At 37.1% G+C, this 17,618-nt stretch overlaps 1 protein-coding gene across 3 annotated transcripts; it reads left to right on the top strand.

Moving 5' to 3' along the window:
• Window positions 1–491: 491 nt before the first annotated feature.
• Window positions 492–11,655, top strand: LOC18436206 (transcription factor PCL1). Of its 3 annotated transcripts, XM_088845669.1 has the most exons (4): window positions 492–2,561; window positions 10,680–10,817; window positions 10,923–11,090; window positions 11,195–11,655. In XM_088845669.1, exon 1 carries the CDS (start codon window positions 1,576–1,578, stop codon window positions 2,437–2,439), a length of 864 nt encoding a protein of 287 aa, XP_088701795.1. In that variant the 5' UTR covers window positions 492–1,575; the 3' UTR covers window positions 2,440–2,561; window positions 10,680–10,817; window positions 10,923–11,090; window positions 11,195–11,655. The 3 variants fall into 3 exon arrangements, with proteins under 3 accessions (XP_088701795.1, XP_006846291.1, XP_088701796.1); XM_006846228.4 differs by having other exon boundaries at window positions 9,887–11,090; XM_088845670.1 differs by lacking the exons at window positions 10,680–10,817; window positions 10,923–11,090; window positions 11,195–11,655 and adding an exon at window positions 4,289–5,152.
• Window positions 11,656–17,618: the final 5,963 nt, after the last annotated feature.

Genomic DNA, 17,618 nt, shown 5'->3' with positions numbered 1-17,618 from the left:
ATAAAAATGATCTCGTTATATACTTTTTTTATACTTTATATATCTCTTAAAAAATATATTTACATTAAGTACTCTTAAAATAACTTTATATATCTCTTCAAAAAATATTTACATTAATTACCCTTAAATTCACCCAATGCTCTTCTGGCAGTGTCCCACCCTCTTTCTCAAACACTGGTGAGTCGTGGCCATTTACAAGCCGTAACGCCTCTCCGAGTCTCGATATTAATACACAATTTCGTTTCCCCACAAACTCGCTCTCTCTCTCCTCTTTCTCTCTCTACAACGTAGAAACCCCACTACGACTCTCTTCCTCTCTCTTACTTTTTTGTTGAACTGTTCCCCCTCTCTCTCCAGAACCCACCGCAAGTGTGGCGGTGTCCTTTTCCCGCATAATATAAATAATGGATTATTTATAAATGAACAATAAATAAAGGAAAAGCGAAAAAGCGTATAAAAGTGAGGCCAAAATATCGGGGCAAGGCGTCCACGTAAGCCCCCCTTTGCCGCTTTGGATATGCATCAGACGTGCGCTTTTCCCGACCCCAACAACCGCCTTCCCCTCCCACATTTTCCAAATCCCCAACTCGTCCCTCCTTCTCTATTTTTTTATTCTGCAAACTGATATCGCCACCTAACGTTTTAGTGTTTCATCCCTTTGATTTAAATTTTGTCTTTACTGATTAGCGTTGTTTTACTAAAGAATATGGGTGGCTGTATCAATCATCACTAATTTAATTAAAGCCACGAATATCTTCGTAGATATTTTCTCTGTCCCTCTCTCTCTCTCTCCTCCAAATATCTTCGCCGGTTTTTTTCAGGCATCTCTCTCTGTGTCTCTGAAACCCAACATTAGTTAGCGTTAGGGTTAGTGGTCAAAGTCTTTGTAACCAGAAGCCCATAGAATCTCGCGAATTCGCTCTCCACTACTTTTTTAGCACCTGTAGATATAATTAGGGTTAGGGTTCGTCTGTACTCTTGAACCTCTGTAATTAGAAAACCTAGTATCTCCCAACTTTGTTCTCTGTAAATCCTAGCGCCCACATTTGAGAATCTGAGAAACAGAGAACCGAAGGATACGGTTTGGGGGCCATGTGCTCAGGTGATGGACACCTAACCCAGTTTATTTTTTATTCTGAAACTCCTTCCAGACCAGAGATGATCGAAATTAGAAATATGGTTTAGGGCACACCTGTTCCTATTCCCTGTGTGATCGAAATAACAAAATGATAGGTTGATTTGTGATGGATCAGAATTGGGTTTCGTAATGTTAGGTCGTGATTTAACCCCCATCTAATCACCTGAGCTCAATTCAAGCCTCTGAAACTCTTTTCTTCTAACAAACGTAATTGGGGTTGGGTCCTTCTCCCTGGTAGTTGAAAAGCTCAAAACCCTGGCTCAATTCAAAATTCGAATTTGATTTCAAATCGTGTGAGAAATAAGATTTGCCAGGTTTTCTCCCCGTAGAATAAGCTCAAACCCTTTCAATTCATTCTGGATCAGAATTGAGGGGCTTAAAACTCTAGCTTCGATTCAAACTTGATCAGTTAAATTAAGCTTTCTGGGATTTCAGCCATGGGGGAGGAAGAGCAAAGCATAGACTACCAACCTTCATCAGAAGAAGACCATGTAATGGAGTGGGAGTTGGGGTTGCCCAGAGCTGAAGACTTGACTCCATTATCTCAGGTCCTCATCCCTCCTGAGCTTGCATCAGCTTTCAGCATAAGCCCCGAGGCATGTCGGAGCATGCTTGATGTGAACCGTGCATCACAAAACACAGTTTCCACACTCAGGCGCCAGGCGCTCCCTACCAATCTCAAATCCCTCCCCTCTTTCTCTCTCCAACAAGAACACGAGCCCACCGAGCCAGCGACTGAATCAAGGGCCCGCAAGTTCTCGGACCGTGAGGCTACTGATGAGATAATGGACTCGAGCAGACCTGATCCAGTTGATGAGCAATCGGCTCGAACCCTAAAGCGCCCAAGGCTGGTTTGGACTCCACAACTTCATAAACGCTTTGTTGATGTTGTAGCTCATTTGGGTATCAAGAATGCGGTGCCAAAAACCATCATGCAGCTTATGAATGTAGAGGGGTTAACAAGAGAGAATGTTGCCAGCCACCTTCAAAAATACAGGCTTTACCTCAAGAGAATGCAGGGTCTTTCAAGTGAGGGGCCTTCTTCATCAGATCATCTGTTTGCTTCGACCCCTGTTCCTCATAGCCTTGCTAGAGAGGAGCCTCAAGGGCTCATGCCTATCCCGATGCCATACATGATACCCATGCCAATGGCTGGGCATCATGCCCATGGACATATGGGGCATGGCCATGGGCACATGGCGATGACAAATGGTAATATGGGATATCATGGGTATGGTGCATTTGGGCCTCAGAACAAGTTTGATTCGATAGTCGGGTATCCCCATGTGTCCAAGCAATAAATGAAGGCAAGTTGAAGAAATGGGCTATTTTGCTAACTGGGTTTCACTGAGAAGATGAGGCTTCTTGGTGTAATTAGAATTATGGTTGGGATTGTAGCGGCATGTAATCGCTCATGAGAAAGGTTCACCCGATTCTTTGTAATCCTATGTATATCAAATAATTGATGATCATCTGTAATGTGTATGTTCATCTATAAAATTATGATAGCGGGTGAGTTAGCTCGTATGGGATTAACCATCTTATATTTGCAATGGTTGGGTTGAAAGGATTTGAATATCCTCTTATTGCTTAAATGCTTGTCGCATTCTGTTTTGATTGAATGTATTGGCTGATATTGCATCTCAATTGCAAGAATTATTTCTTCACTAGAAAATTAGCCTTTCTTTGGCTAAATAAAATTCAGGGCTTTAAGTAATTCACCCAGGCTGGTTAATTGCTCCATCAACATTGTTCACACTGAGAGAGTTTTTGAGACTCCTGTTATGCAAGAAAAAAAACCATTTGACAAAGCAGGCATGTGTTTTGTCATTATCATTCATACTGCATGCACTTGTGGAAACTCTCGAGTTTGGATAATTATTGTTGTAACATCAAAGAAAAGGAGAGGATTCATCATGTAAAGCAATTATGTGTAATCAATAGCTGAGATTCAACTGAAAACCAGAAGATGTTAAGATAGCTTCTGATCATAACATATTCGAGCTTGTAATTTGTGACTTATAATCCAAATGTTGTTTGCGGTTTCAATATTTTCAATAGTTTTTTCTTCCTACAAGGGCATTTTATTGTTCGGTAATGTTGATTTATAATTACTTTGCTAACTAGAGAATCTTGATTCTAATTTGGCTTATATTATCCCCCTGAAATCTTTATGTAAGCTTGGATTTTTTTCTTATTTGCTGGGCTTTTATGTAAGCATGGACCTTTAAAGTTATTCCCCGTCCAACCCCCCCTCCTTTTCCTCCCACCCACCCACACACACACACACGCAGAAAAAAACCGTCCAACCCCCCCTCCTTTTCCTCCCACCCACCCACACACCTACACACGCAGAAAAAAACGTTTCAGTCGAGCTGTTAAATTTTGTGGGAATTAGTCAAGGATGCTCCCAATGTTCTAATTTCTAAATGGTAGTTCTGAATCCTGATCACTCTTTCCTAGGGCAATGCGGTGGAATTCAGTCATTATGGGTTTTCTTGTTAGGAATAATGGTACCTATTTAGGGGACCCTTTCCTTACTGAACTACCAAAAAAAAAAAGAGAGCATATTAGTACCTATTTTCATGCATTGGCGTTCAATGGTTATAGGTGTTTTCTCAGGATTCTTGTCCTCTAGTGACTATATTGAGTTAGTTTTCTTCGAAACCTTGGCTCCTTTGGTAATCCATAAGAATTGATTGGATTGAGTTATTTTTGTAAGTAATGGGTCCTGTCCGGGCGGTTTGATTGACTATATTGAGTTAGTTTTCTTCAAAACCTTGGCTCCTTTGGTAATCCATAAGAATTTATTGGATTGAGTTATTTTTGTGAGTAATGGATCCTGTCCGGGCAGTTTTGATGGCATTATTTATGAGCAGTTTTTTTGAATAGTCGGCTATCAAATTTGTTAAGGCTATCCTTACCACTAGTACTCACTTACCAGATATCTCCTTCTGCACCCTGAGGGTGATAGTGCCATTTCCCTAGCCATGGTCTCATTGGGCCCTTCACTAACGATTATGAGTCTCATACTATTGTATCACCTTTCGTGGAGGTCTATTATGAAGTTTATCGAGAGTGATTGACATTATTATGTTCCCTTGGGCATCTTAACTCAACTGAGAAATGACTCTTTTCTTTTGCTCCTAGGTTTTATGCTCAGTGAAGCCATCTGTATTGTACTGAAGAAATTGGAATGGGCCATTTGGTAACGTACGAGGATAAGGCGTCTCCTTAATCAGATCTTCAACTAGCAGTGTTTGCATACCCAGCTGCTTACTTATCTCACCTTCCTTTTTTTGTGAATCCCATTTAAATAGAAAGGCGAGATTAGCAGCCAGGCATGAGTTAGAAGCTCCTGAAGTATGTTGCATGAGTTTAGAGTCCCTTTGTTTTGGTAAAGGGATAATATGGTCTAATATTATTTTTCTGTAAAGCAAGGTGCTTGCTTACTTATCATTTATGGGCATTATATACATAGTTATGAGATGCTTTAAAGGTAGCAGGTGTTCTAGCTCCAGAATCTCATTCCAGCAGTCAGGAAGGGGAAACATGATCCTCCATCACCTTAGGCTATTGTTTCATACCATGAGAGATTGTGACGCCCTTGGCCCTTGGAGTTGGATCTCTTCTCTTTGCGAGGTCTAGATCTCATGAATCATGTGTCTGAGATGCCAGAGAGCTAGAATCTCATACTCACCTATAGCGAACGGTATGTTCTGCAGCGTGACGAAAGCTAAAAGCCTATCAATACACATGCAAGCAATTTGTAGGTCTAAACTCTGAGAATTTTAACTCAAGAAATTTTACGAAGATGATGAATATTAGATAACATTCTATGTAATAATGAGTGTCACGACAATGAACTGGTGAGCAAGAAACTGAATTAGGTTGTATTTGACATTTTTATTTTTTTTGGGGGGGGGGGAAGATAAAATGAATAAAAAAAATGTACAAATGAAAAAGGGGATAAGTTCCACTTTTGGTCATAACCCTAGAATATCTCCTTTTTTTTATGTGTTTCCTGCTATGAAATTTGTTGTGCATTTGTATATAATATTTAAAATGAATCAATCATATATATTTAACTTTTTCGCCTTATTTTATGATGGGTGTGTGTACATATGTATGCATCTACATATGTATGCATGCATGTATTTGTGTATTCTAAGGCTACTTCCGAGCATATGTTCCTAGGTACACATTATATAAATAGAACAGATAATGCATATATATTCTAGTGGCTTCTAAGGCATGGAACTTTAGGCAGGGCATTGTCACCCACTCCCATTCCCACACCACTCTCGACAAGAATGCTTATATATATATATATATATATATATATATCATCAGGCCTATTAACCTTCTCACAAGTGTTTATAAGATTATTGCCAAAATTCTTGTTGAGCGTCTAAAGGTGGTCTTTCCTACTATTATTTCCACTACACAGTCAGCTTTTATTTAAGATCGCCAAATTATTGATTGTGTACTGGTGACGCAAGAATGTATCCATTCGCGAGTCCTGAGCAAGAAGGATGACATTCTTTTAAAGCTTGACATGGAAAAGGCATATGATAAGGTGGAATGGGGAATTCTGTTAGAGATTTTAAAACGGATGGGGTTTGGAGACCGGTGGAGGAGGTGGATATCTGGTTGCCTATCTTCAGCTTACTTCTCTATCACTTTCAAAGGTAGTTCGATAGGCTTTTTTAATGCAACCCGAGGCCTTCATCAAGGAGACCCCCTATCTCCTTTCTTATTCACGATTTATGCTGAATGTTTTAGCCTTATGTTAAGCAGGGTGGTGAGGGCAAGGGCTTTTGAGGGTTTCCAATTTGCAAACTTAGATATCTCAGTTTCTCACCTTCAGTATGCTGATGATACCTTAATTTTCGTTTATGCTGAGGTTACACAAATCAGAAATGTCCAGAGATTTTTGGAGATCTGTGAAGTTACTTTAGGCCTGAAGGTTAATTTCCATTAGTCTTCTATGGAAGGAGTCAGCTGCAGTGACAGTGTTGTGACTGAGTTCGCTATGGTTATGGGGTGCAAGTGAATTATTTCTTTATTACTTATTTGGGGCTTCCGATTTCATACTCTAAATTCCCCATTGCTATATGGGATAGGGTACTCGAGAGAATTCAAGTTAAGTTAGATCTATGGAAACACAAATACCTTGCTTTGGGGGGAAAGGTGACTTTGCTAAGATCGTGCCTCGCGAACCTGCCAGTGTATCAAATGTCCTTAATACAAATGCCAGCTTCGATTGCAAAGAGAATTGAGAAGATGACGAGAGATTGCTTTGGGGTCGAGCAGTGAGAGAAGGAAGTTCCATTTATTAAGATGGGATAGAGTTTGTACACCCAAGCGTGAAGGTGGTTTGGGTATACGAAAAGTGTTGAGGTTCAACCAGGCCCTATTTTGTAAATGGTGGTGGTGTAGCATTCACCTAAAGGATCACCTATGGACCCAAGTGCTGAGGACGAAGTATGGGATGGATAGGCAAAATCTGTGGATAAGGGGTAGTAGAAGGAAGGAGGTGTCTTATATGTGGAGGGCTATTTTCAATTGTAGGAATATGGTCTCGGGCTACTTTAGATGGAATGTGGGTTGTGGCAGTCAAATTTTATTTTGGCACCACAAGTGGCTCTGAGATTACCCGCTGAAGGCTACTTTCCTTGACCTCTTTAAGGTAATTACATCTCCTTATCATAAAATTTGTGAGGCAGTTGAAAATAGAGGTCAGCAAATGGTGTGGGATATGCCTCTTATGTATAGAAGGCTGAACAATACCGTACTGTCCCAATGGTGTACATTGATGGAACTTTTGGATAAAGTTTATATTTCTCAGGGGGCAGAATATTTCTTGATATGGGAAATTGAAAGGGACAGTATATTCTCTGTTAAATCATGCTATAACCTCTTCTTTCATGATCGTTGGAGATGGTCGTCACCCAAATTTGTGCAGATATGGAAGTGGCCAATACCACATAAAGTTCAAATTTTCATTTGGCTAGCCTCGCAAGATAAAATCTTAACAATTGATAACTTGCAAAAACGGGTGAAAGTGCTGCCTAATATATGTTTGCTTTGAGTGAAGCAGTTGATCATCTTTTAATATATTGTCCCTATACTTTAAAGATTTGGCACTGGCTAATTGGACAAGTTGGTTTTACTCAGAAAGTGATTGGGATAGTTTCACAATTTAGTATCCCTTGTCTATCTAAGGTGGGTGTTACGATTTGGAAGATTGCTAAAGGTCTGATTCTATGGGAAGTTTGGAAGGAGAGAAATATGAGGACATTTGAGGGTGTGGGGCTGCCGGTAGACAAGCTAATTCACCTTATCAAGTTATCTATCTGGTCTTCTTTGTCGGTGGCTAAGGATGTGTGGGGCATCTCTAAGGTTGATGTCATGGTCAATCTGCCCAATCTTTTTTCTTTGGGTTTTAGACCTAGCAGACCCCCAAATGTTTATGGTATGCCCCACCGATTGGCAGTTTTAAGTTAAATTTTGATGGCAACTTGATAGGAAACCCGGGATCAGCAGGTATTGGAGGAGTTCTTAGAGATTGCTTTGGAAATGTTGTGTTTTCTTATGCAGGTCCAATTAGTGTTGCAATGGCTAATTGTGCGGAACTTGCCCCTTTATTAAGGGGTGTCCAAACTTGCATTGGGAAGAACTTAAGCCTTAATTGTTTAATTGAAGGGGACTCCCAAAATGTTATTTGATGGTGCAAGAAGGAGCAGAGGGTACCATGGGAATGTCATCGTTCTGGTTGCAAATTTTGGATGCGGTGGATAGTCTTTCAGTTTCCTTCACCCATGTTTCTCTCTCTTCCTTTACTGTTTCTAACGATGTAATTTCCTTTTAGCACATTAATGAAATTGTTGAATCTTGGTCAAATATATATATATATATATATATATATATATATATATATATATATATATATCAGAGCCTTTTTCCAACTAATTGGGTCAGCTCTATTAATCCTAGTCTGCCATTCTGCTCTACCAAGGGTCATTCCCTCAGTGAAGCCATAAGTCTCCATATCTTTGCTCACTACTTTCAGCCATGTTCTTTTGGACCTAACCTTTGCCCTTTTTGAGCATTCCACTTGAACTAACTCACACCTCCTAACAGGTGTTGTATTGGGTCTGTGCTGCACATGGGTAATCCATAGGGATAAAAGCAAAATTATTGTAAATATTATGATTTATGAACTATTGAAGTAAATCATTACAAGGATTTGGAGTCTATTTGTTTTAGTAAAGGGACAATAAGGTATGATATTATGTTATGGGAAAATTTATATGGAGCCGAGGCTCTAAACCATCAAATTGGAGCCTATCTCAAAAATTTCACTACAAGAGGTTGTTTTGATGCTCAAATATTCTCAAATTGATCATCTCAACATCAAGATGCATGGACATGAGAAAAAAATGGATTTCAAGTTTTGAAAATAGTGTATTTTGTAACGCATTTTCAGACCATCAATTTCAAGATTTTCAAGTTTTCTTAGATCTGTCGATCTACACTATTTTTGAAGCTTTAAATTTTATAAATAAAGTTGAAAATATATTTTAAGGGTATCACAAAGATTTCCAGTATTGAAACCACATTTCTCAACCCTATTTGAAGTAGGCTCTAATTTGATTGTTTAGAGCCTAGGCTCTATACAAACTGCACCCGTTTGTTACTGTGACTCAAGGTACTTCACACATGCACACACAAATGTGTTTTTTGTGTTTTTTTGGGGGAACAGTTTCATGGTATGTATGAAACAGCTCTTTCAAAAAACTATGTTATGGGTAGTTGTGTACCCCAAATTTTGCCAAATCTGTTAACCCCAAGGATCAATCTAAAAAAAAAAGAAAGAAAATTGAAATTGCAAACTAGAAAAGGTCCAAATGTTTCCCACTCTAACAATTAATGCTAGCAGTCCATTTAGCGAGGAACATATATATATATATATATATATATATATATATAGGCCTTTAAGGACTCAAAATAAAGTTTGTTTTTTTCATTGTTCGTTGTTCATCTGATGATGATAAGGCCATCTAATAAGTTTGGCATAAAAAATTTTAAAGGCCTAGAACTAACGGTCCCGTGATGGATCACCTGTGGTCATTGAGTTCAAAAAATTTAATTTAAGGGAGCATTTTTGAAATGTTGTTTTTTAAATATAGCTTTGAAATGAAGTTAGTGTGTAGGTGCAAATCTTGGGGCATGGCATACAAATGCTCCTAACATGGTTTTTGAAAGAGCGGTTTTATAAATTACTATATACACACATGCCCACACACTCCAGACAAAAGGATACAACCAGAAGCCCTGAAAATTTTTGTGAGAGAGTGCCTTGATCATTTAATTTAGATACCTGTTATTCAATTATACTTTGTAAAAATTAAGGGGAACTTGGTTCTTTTTGCTTGTATTGTCTCTGCTGTAAAGGCCAAATGTTATTTGAAAATAAAAGGTGATTTAGAATCCGTCCTAGCATGCCATACACAGAGATCTGTTGATTGCAATAGCAGTGCCCTTGCCGTATCATTTTTTATGTGCTGTCCGTGCCAATGCCATAGCAATCATTTCAAGGATACCATAATGCATTGTAGCATCCTGTGGATAAGAGGTGATTAGCTTCGCTTTTTTTTTTTCGGTCGGAATATTGTAAAGTCTGGTTACAATGATTTTTTGTCATGAAATTTAATCAAGATCATGATCCTTTTTCTCCGGCAGGAGGATGTGGGCCATCTGACTCCAATCTCTGGTCACCTATCTCTTCCAGCAAGCTACAATGCCTTTGATAAAGGTGTGAATTCAATGCACTCCGAATATGCCCATTTGTATCACAAGAACAGTCTACATCTGGTTCAGCAGCTATGCAAGGTCTATCTGGGGTTCATAACTCATCTCACGGTTTTGTTTCTCTTATCAGTCTCCCCCAAGGAGCACAATTCCTGTTTCTCATCATGTAATGAGGTCTCCTAGACCCTGCTTTCCATCTGAGGATGAAAACTTAACACTTAGATAAGACAATTCAATGGTGTTCTACCAGGTATAACTGACTCCACAGATCTGGCAAATGCGTTCACAGGAATAAACTTGTTGAGGACAGAGTGATAGACCAAACCAAACACTTGCAATCACAGCTCCAAAATGAAATCCAGGAGAAATTTCTCTTTGATTAACCTAGGCATTTCCCAATTGGGTATGTAAACCATCATGTAGTGATCTGTGTAGAAGCAATGGAGCTAGATTTAATTTAAATAAGATTTGACTAACTTCTGATGCTGATCTGCCTAAACAAACTACTTCCTCCAATAATTCATATTTGAAAGCAGCCTCCGCATGAGTTGTTTCTCGTTCATGAGATTTGGCTATTTCTATCTGAATATGGAAGCTTCAAATGCAGCATTTGCAATTTATGGTTTGAGTGGTTTTCTGAGAACCTCTTAATGATGAGCAACCATCTTGGTTCCAATAATATGTCCCCTCCTTGATAACATTGCTGCAGCTGCCTCTTTGACAGGTATTTAATTGGACTCTTTTGGCAATTGTTGCTGGTTTGAATTCAGAATCATTTTTGAGGGAATAATGATTTGCCAGACGGACTTAGGACTGGGATCCAAGCAGTCATTGGTCTTCAGGCACTAGTCATTAACACACTGTATGTATCGCATGGAAATAACCAAGCAGTTAATGGTCTTCCATCAATTATTCCCAAGATTTGGCGGTGTATTTTATTTTCTCTTTGTTCTTTTTAAACTTCCAGAAAAAAAAAAATTGTCCTCTTGAGTAGTGCAGATCAGTGTGGGGGTTGGTCCATTCAACAAAAAACTTGAAACAACCACAACTGGAGAAAAATACGGTTTTCCAAGAAATTATTCCTCAAGCTCTGCCATCAATGACAGATGTGTTTGGGAATTATGTGATCCAGAAGGTGAGTCCCTGGTTTACCTGTACTGTTAATTTGCCTAAACAAATTTTTGTTTCAGCATCTGTACATGGCATATCTTTCTTGGTTGTTTAATTTTTTTTGAGCAGGATACTACAGAGCAGAGTAGAGAACTGGCCAACCAGCTAACTAGGCATGTCTCGGCCCTGCATCTTCAAATGTGTGGTTAAGGAGTGAGTCAAACAGCATTTAATCTTTTAAAGAAGTAATTGAGTTTATGAAATATTCATTTTAGCGTTTGAAGTTAAGGATGTTCTGTTACCCTGGTAAGTTCTTGGAAACTTAACCCTTTGCCTCAAAATTATTAGAGATAAAAATCAGTATGTTCAATTTTTGAGTTTATGAAGTGAATCAGTGATAGTATATATTTGATTTGCTTATAATTGTAATTATCCAAAAAGAAAAATTATCATGATTGTACCCATTCAAATTTTTCATACGTATTTCAAAGATAAGAGTAGTAGAGATATGGAGGGTCTGACCTTTTCAATAGATTAAAGAGATACATGTATTTGGATACATTACATGTAATGTTATCATTTTTTGATTTTTTTTTGGTTCTTAATGGCAATATATTAGGCTCGGATGATAATGATGATGAACAATATATTAGAGCACTCTAGTTCTCCCTCTCAATCTACTTTCAATATAATAGTTAATTGTGAATCTACTTGTAGGCCTAACATTCGGTCTATAAGATTAGGGAATATGAGAAGAAGGTTACATGTACGCCAACATGGTTATTGGGGTTTCTGCAGTGCATTTGTCAACCCAATGGTAGAAAAAAAAAATTGTATGAAAGATAAAATATATTTTATGTAATAAAAAGTGATAAATTGTTTTAAAGGGATTATTTGAAGAAAAATTACAATTTTATGTTATGTATTTTATATATGTACATATGTATTAAATATGTACGTATTTAGGGTCGGAGATCTATTGAGAGTGAGAGTTGCAGTAGTTAACATTTTAACAGGGACCTCTAAGAGACATTATGGGGTGTCTTCTCTTTTAAATTTAAGTTTTGGTTATAGATGAGATGTCGCCATTGGTACATTAAGGGTCTGGGAGTCTTGGTGGCTTTTCTGGACGGTGGGAGAGCAATTGATGAGAACAAAAATACAATTGAAGACGAACCTTATGAGATCCAAAATTGCGGGTAAATAAAGAGAATGGGGGTCTGTCATTCATACAAACCAAGTTATATTCAAAGATATAAACAAAAAAAAAAAGCATTACCTTCACTCGTACAAGCCATCTCATCTATGAAGAATAATGCATTAGCTTCACCTAATGTTTTGTGAATAGACTACCATATCCTCAATCTTGTGCTGGTTTCTTGAACTCGTCCATGGCCCCTCTATCTGCTTGATTTCGGTTAGGCTTTCTTGGTAGCACCTGAGTGACTTTGTGGATTCTCATTGTTCTAGGTATGTTCACTTTCATAGAAAACCGTCTATTGATTAAAACATGCTGCTCACTTGTGTTGTGGTTTAGTTTATTCAGTAGGGGCTTCTCATTTTATGCTTGCTGAAAGCTCATAATTTTGCTTACCATAAGAGTTCCCAACAATGGTTCTCTAAGTTTGACTCTTTGATGGCATCATTTGCCCTGAAAGTTTTAGGGGTTGAAAAATTGCATTTTTTTTTTTTTTGATAATAAAAAATTGCATATTAAGCGTCACTTTATGGACAAGCTCAAAATGGTGCTTCTAGATTGCATCTCTTTTGGCTTTTGGAGTCCTTATGTACACTTGGGTACTTTTGGAAGCCAGTCCCTTGCTTTAAGTTATGAGTGTTAATAGTGTTCTCATTGTTAAATTGTGAAATCTAGGAAGATCATTCAAACATTAGTATATTCAGAATTGTCCTCTAGTTTATTAAAACTGTTTCTTGCTAGTTGTCCAGATTGATCTCAAGCAGAGTTATCTTCATGTTAGTTTTCTGTGCTTTAAATGGGGGCCAGGATACGTAGTCACATTCTAGATCCTGAATGCTTCTGACACAGATTTCGTGAAACTAGGGTAAAGCATTTGGACCGAAATTTTTTGTGACATTGTTTTCTTTCTGTGTTTACATGGTCCAATGTTTAAAGCCAAGTTTCCATGATTGTCATATATGAATATTTGAAAGGAGTGTCATGAGACTCGCTGAGTCAACTCGGATTCAGCTGAGTTATACGGCCTCAGCCTCTAGCTGAGACGGGTATAGCTCGAGTACATTAGACACCACCCTGAAAAATGAAAGGTGTACATTCTTTCTCTTGCAGTGAGAAAATTCTCTATAAATCGAGTCCCATCCTTTTCTCTCTAAGACCATCTTCCCGCTTTCAGTACTCTTTCCCTACTCTGCATCTCCATTGCATCATGTCTTCTCTCCCTCTGCAACTCAATCAAGTGGCAGCCACGGCCGGAGAAGTCCCAATCTACGTGTTTTCATCCCTCCTCTCTCTCAGCAACTCCCTCTCTCTCTTTTCCTCCCTTCTTCCCTCTCACCCTCTCTTCTCTCCTCTGTTTTCCTCTCTCTTTCTCTCTCACTCTCATTGCCGCCGTTGATGCACCCTCTCTCAGCCACCTGCCTTTTCTATCTCCTTCCTCTAGCCATGTGCCTCCACGTTTTACTCTTGTGGTCAGCTCCGCCTTCTTTTTTTCTCCATGGCCCAAGTGCCCCCTTCTTTTACCTCCCTTGATCACGTGATCCCTACCCCCACTCCAGGTTTATCTCACGTCTTAGCCGTTTGGATAGGAGGAAATTAGAAATCTTAGGTATTTGAAATCCAAGTAAATCTATGGATTTTCAATATCAAGGATTTTGTCAAGGATTCTTCAAATCTCTTATTTGGATAAACTATACAAAATTCATGGATTCCTTGTTTAGATAAACTATACGAAATTCATGGATTCCTTGCAATCACTTCCATGTTCATTGTTTGGTAACAAAACTTGATATAATTTCTCTCTAAAATTTTTATTATACTTTCTCTCTCTAAAACTCAAAATATGGGATAGTGTATCTATAAAATTTTTGAGATAGTATCTCTCCCTAAAATTTTATATGATCTCTCTCTAAACTTTAATATACTTTCTATCCAAAATTTAAATTTGAAATTGTCTATCTAAAATTTTTAAGATAATTTCTCTCTCTAAAATTTTAAGTGCTTTACTCTCTCTAAAATTTAATATAATTTCTCTTTCTATAATTTTGAGATACTCTCTCTCTCTCTCTAAAACTTAAAACTTGAGATAGTTCCCCTCTTCAATAATTTTGAGATAGTTTCTCTCTCTAAACATTTTTAAGTAGTTTCTCTCTCTAAAATATGATATAGTTTTTCTCTCAAAATTTAAAATACTTTCTCTTTCTAAAAGCTAAAATTTGAGATAATTTATCTCTAAAAATTTTGAGATAGTTTCTTTTTCTTAAATTTTTTATGTACTTTCTCTCTCTAAAATTTGATATAGTCACTCTCTTAAATTTTAAGATGCTTTCTCTCTTTAAAACTTCAAGCTTTAGATAGTTTCTCTCGCCAAAATTTTGAAATAGTTTCTCTCTTTAAAATATGATAGAGTGTCACTCTAAAATTTGAAATACTTTCTCTAAAGTTTAAAATTTGAGATACTTTCTCTCTCTAAAATTTAAATTTTGTGATAGTTTCTCTCTCTAAATTTTTTTGAAATAGTTTTTGTCTCTAAAAATTTCATGTTATTTCTCTATTAAAAATTTGCTATAGTTTATCTCTCTAAAATTTTAAGATATTTTCTCTAACTAAAACATAAATTTTACGATAGTTTCTCTCTCCAAAAATTTAGAGATAGTTTCAATCTCTAAAAAATTTCAGATAGTTTCTCTCTCTAAAATTTTATATAAATTTTCTATCTAAAGTTTTAATATTCGCTCTCTAAAATTCAAAATTCGAGATAGTTTCTCTCTAGAACTCAATATTCGAGATAATTTCTCTCTAAAAAAACGAGATATTTCTCTCTAGATTTTTTTGGCGGTTTCTCTTTCTAAAATTTATAATAGTTTCTCTCTAAAAGGTTAAGAATACTTTCTCTCTCTATAATTTTAAGGATGCTTTCTCTCTCTAAAATTTAAGATTTGATATAGTTTCTCTCTCTAAAATGTTTTGAGATAGTTTCTATCTAAAACTTTTTAGGTACTCTCTTTAAAATTTGATAGAGTTTCTGAAAGAAAGACCTATGTGATCTTTTGCTAGGGAAATACATTTTTTTTTTTTTTTTAATAATAATCCCCGCTTATAATTTTGGTAACAAGATCATTCACAAATGGTCTTATTACAAACAATAAAAATTTCAAAAATAAATAACACATCAAAAAAATAAATCTCAACTACTTGATGCCATTCATACAACCTAATACTGTGTTTGAGAATACAAAATAAAAGAACTAACAAATAAAAGAAAAGATGCCGAAGATTACCTCAACCGGGCTTTTTACACCCCACACTAAGTCACCGCATCTAATGGTGCGGGATCAGCGGTCTAGCTTCAATTTCGAATCAGAAATCTAATTTCGGCCAAACTAGGTAACCATCCTTAAATCTCTATGAAACCCTAGCCCCCAAAAAATAACTCTAGGCTTCCCTCTGATTTCTTACCCTAGTTTGTTCTTAGGTCTAGAGAGGAGAGAGAAGGTTAGAGAGAGAGGGGCGTGGCCCTAAGGAGGAGAGAGAGAGAGTTTAAGAGAGAGAGGTCATGGGAGAGAGAGACGTTATTGGAGAGAGAGAGGTGTGTAGAGATGGCGGAGCGCACCCATATTTATAGTGAAATTTAGGTTCGGGGTTTCTTTAGGATTTTTCATAGTTTGTCTATTTCTTGAGATTGAATATGGACCGTTAATCAATGTGCTGGTGGGGTGAGAGATCTGAGCCATCCATTCCACAGATGAGTCATCAACATTATGGAAGGTGCATGAACTATTATCCCCATTTCCTTAAACTATTTTCCCATCAATATATTTAAATAAATTAAATCTATTAAAGATATGGTGCATACCATAAATTGCATATTCTCTCATATTTTCCATAAGAATATTTCAATAATATCAAGTCAAGATATTCCGTCAATAATCAAGATAAGATATGGTCAATATTTCCTAATCAATATTTGACCATATGCTATAAGATATAGTTACCATATTTAATAAACTTGAAGACAAAGCAACAAGAGAAGGTATCCAAGGGTGGGGCGTGCCACCCATGTATGGTATGTGAGGCCCCACCTAATACCCACATGGTGGGCCTATGTGCACTATGGGCTCACATATATATTTTTTTAATAAATATTTTAAAATTAAACAAAATAAATTTTAAAACATTATAACTTTGTAAATCAATAACTTCATTTTTATAAGTCCCAAATTAAGAAATAAAATATCAAATGACTTATAAAAATTCAAATAATAAATCTAAAATAATTTAATAATAAAATAAACACAATTAAATTAATATGATGGGAAGTGGATCCATATCGTTCAAGAATGCTATCAACGATCACGGGGTACTCCACTTTCAACTGTGGACTACAGACCACACTTGCTTTATCAAACCGACCCAGTGTTTTCCATGACCCACAGTCCAAGCAGGGGCTCATTAGCGGGTCATCTAAATCTGGCCGATAAGCCAAGGGGTCGTAATCCCAGTTTGTGGATTACAGGTCCTCCCCTAGAGACAATTCAAGGTCACTACGATCTGATGCGACCACAGCTTTATGACACATAGGGGTGTCTCTCGCACATGCATACACTTCACCCAAAGGTGGATATCTGGCTTTTCCGAATGATCTATCTATATGCATGCCGTATGATGGAACATAGATGAGGTTTTGGCCCCCGTCTCTGTTCTACCATCATACACAAGGGTGACACCGTCCCTCAGCTCACTCATCTAGGCATAAGCTCCGACCTCATCAAGGGCTAACCCAAAAACTCTTCTCGGTTTATTTTTTATGCCCAGGTACCTTGGGTTTTCCAATCGACTGGTCTAAATCGTCAAGCACAATTCGGTATCAGTAAACATCATTTGCTTAGTATGGTCTTCGAAGGACCACACTCCCACTGAGTTTATGTTCCACGATAATAAATGTTTTTCATTACACACTCATAAGTCCTTTAAAGGTCACATAAGCCCAACAGTTTCTCTCTCTAAAAATTAAAATACGATATTGTTTCTCTCTAAAAATTTTGAAATAATTTCTCTCTAAAAAAATTAAGATAGTTTCTCTCTCTAAAAATTTGCATGTATTTTCTCTCTAAAATAGGATAGGTTCTCTCTAAAACTTAAAATTTGAGATAGTTTCCCTCTCTAAATTTTTTTGGTACTTTTCTCTCTCTAAAATTTTAACATACTTTCTCTATTTAAAAGTTAAAATTTGATATAGTTTATCTCTCTAAAATTTTGAGATAGTTCGTCTCTCTAAAAAATTTGGTACTTTCTCTCTCTAAAATTTTAACATACTTTCTCTCTAAAAGTTAAAATTTGAGATAGTTTTTTTCTCTA

This window comes from Amborella trichopoda, chromosome 8 (assembly GCF_054954075.1).
Source record: "Amborella trichopoda isolate Santa Cruz 75 chromosome 8, AtrichopodaSantaCruz75HAP2 v2.0, whole genome shotgun sequence".
NCBI classification, from domain to species: domain Eukaryota; kingdom Viridiplantae; phylum Streptophyta; class Magnoliopsida; order Amborellales; family Amborellaceae; genus Amborella; species Amborella trichopoda.
This window is presented reverse-complemented; position numbering and strand designations above follow the sequence as displayed.

Bases quoted from the DNA above. Each gene is read 5' to 3' on its own strand.
- LOC18436206 (XM_088845669.1), top strand. From the start codon at position 1,576: ATGGGGGAGGAAGAGCAAAGCATAGACTACCAACCTTCATCAGAAGAA.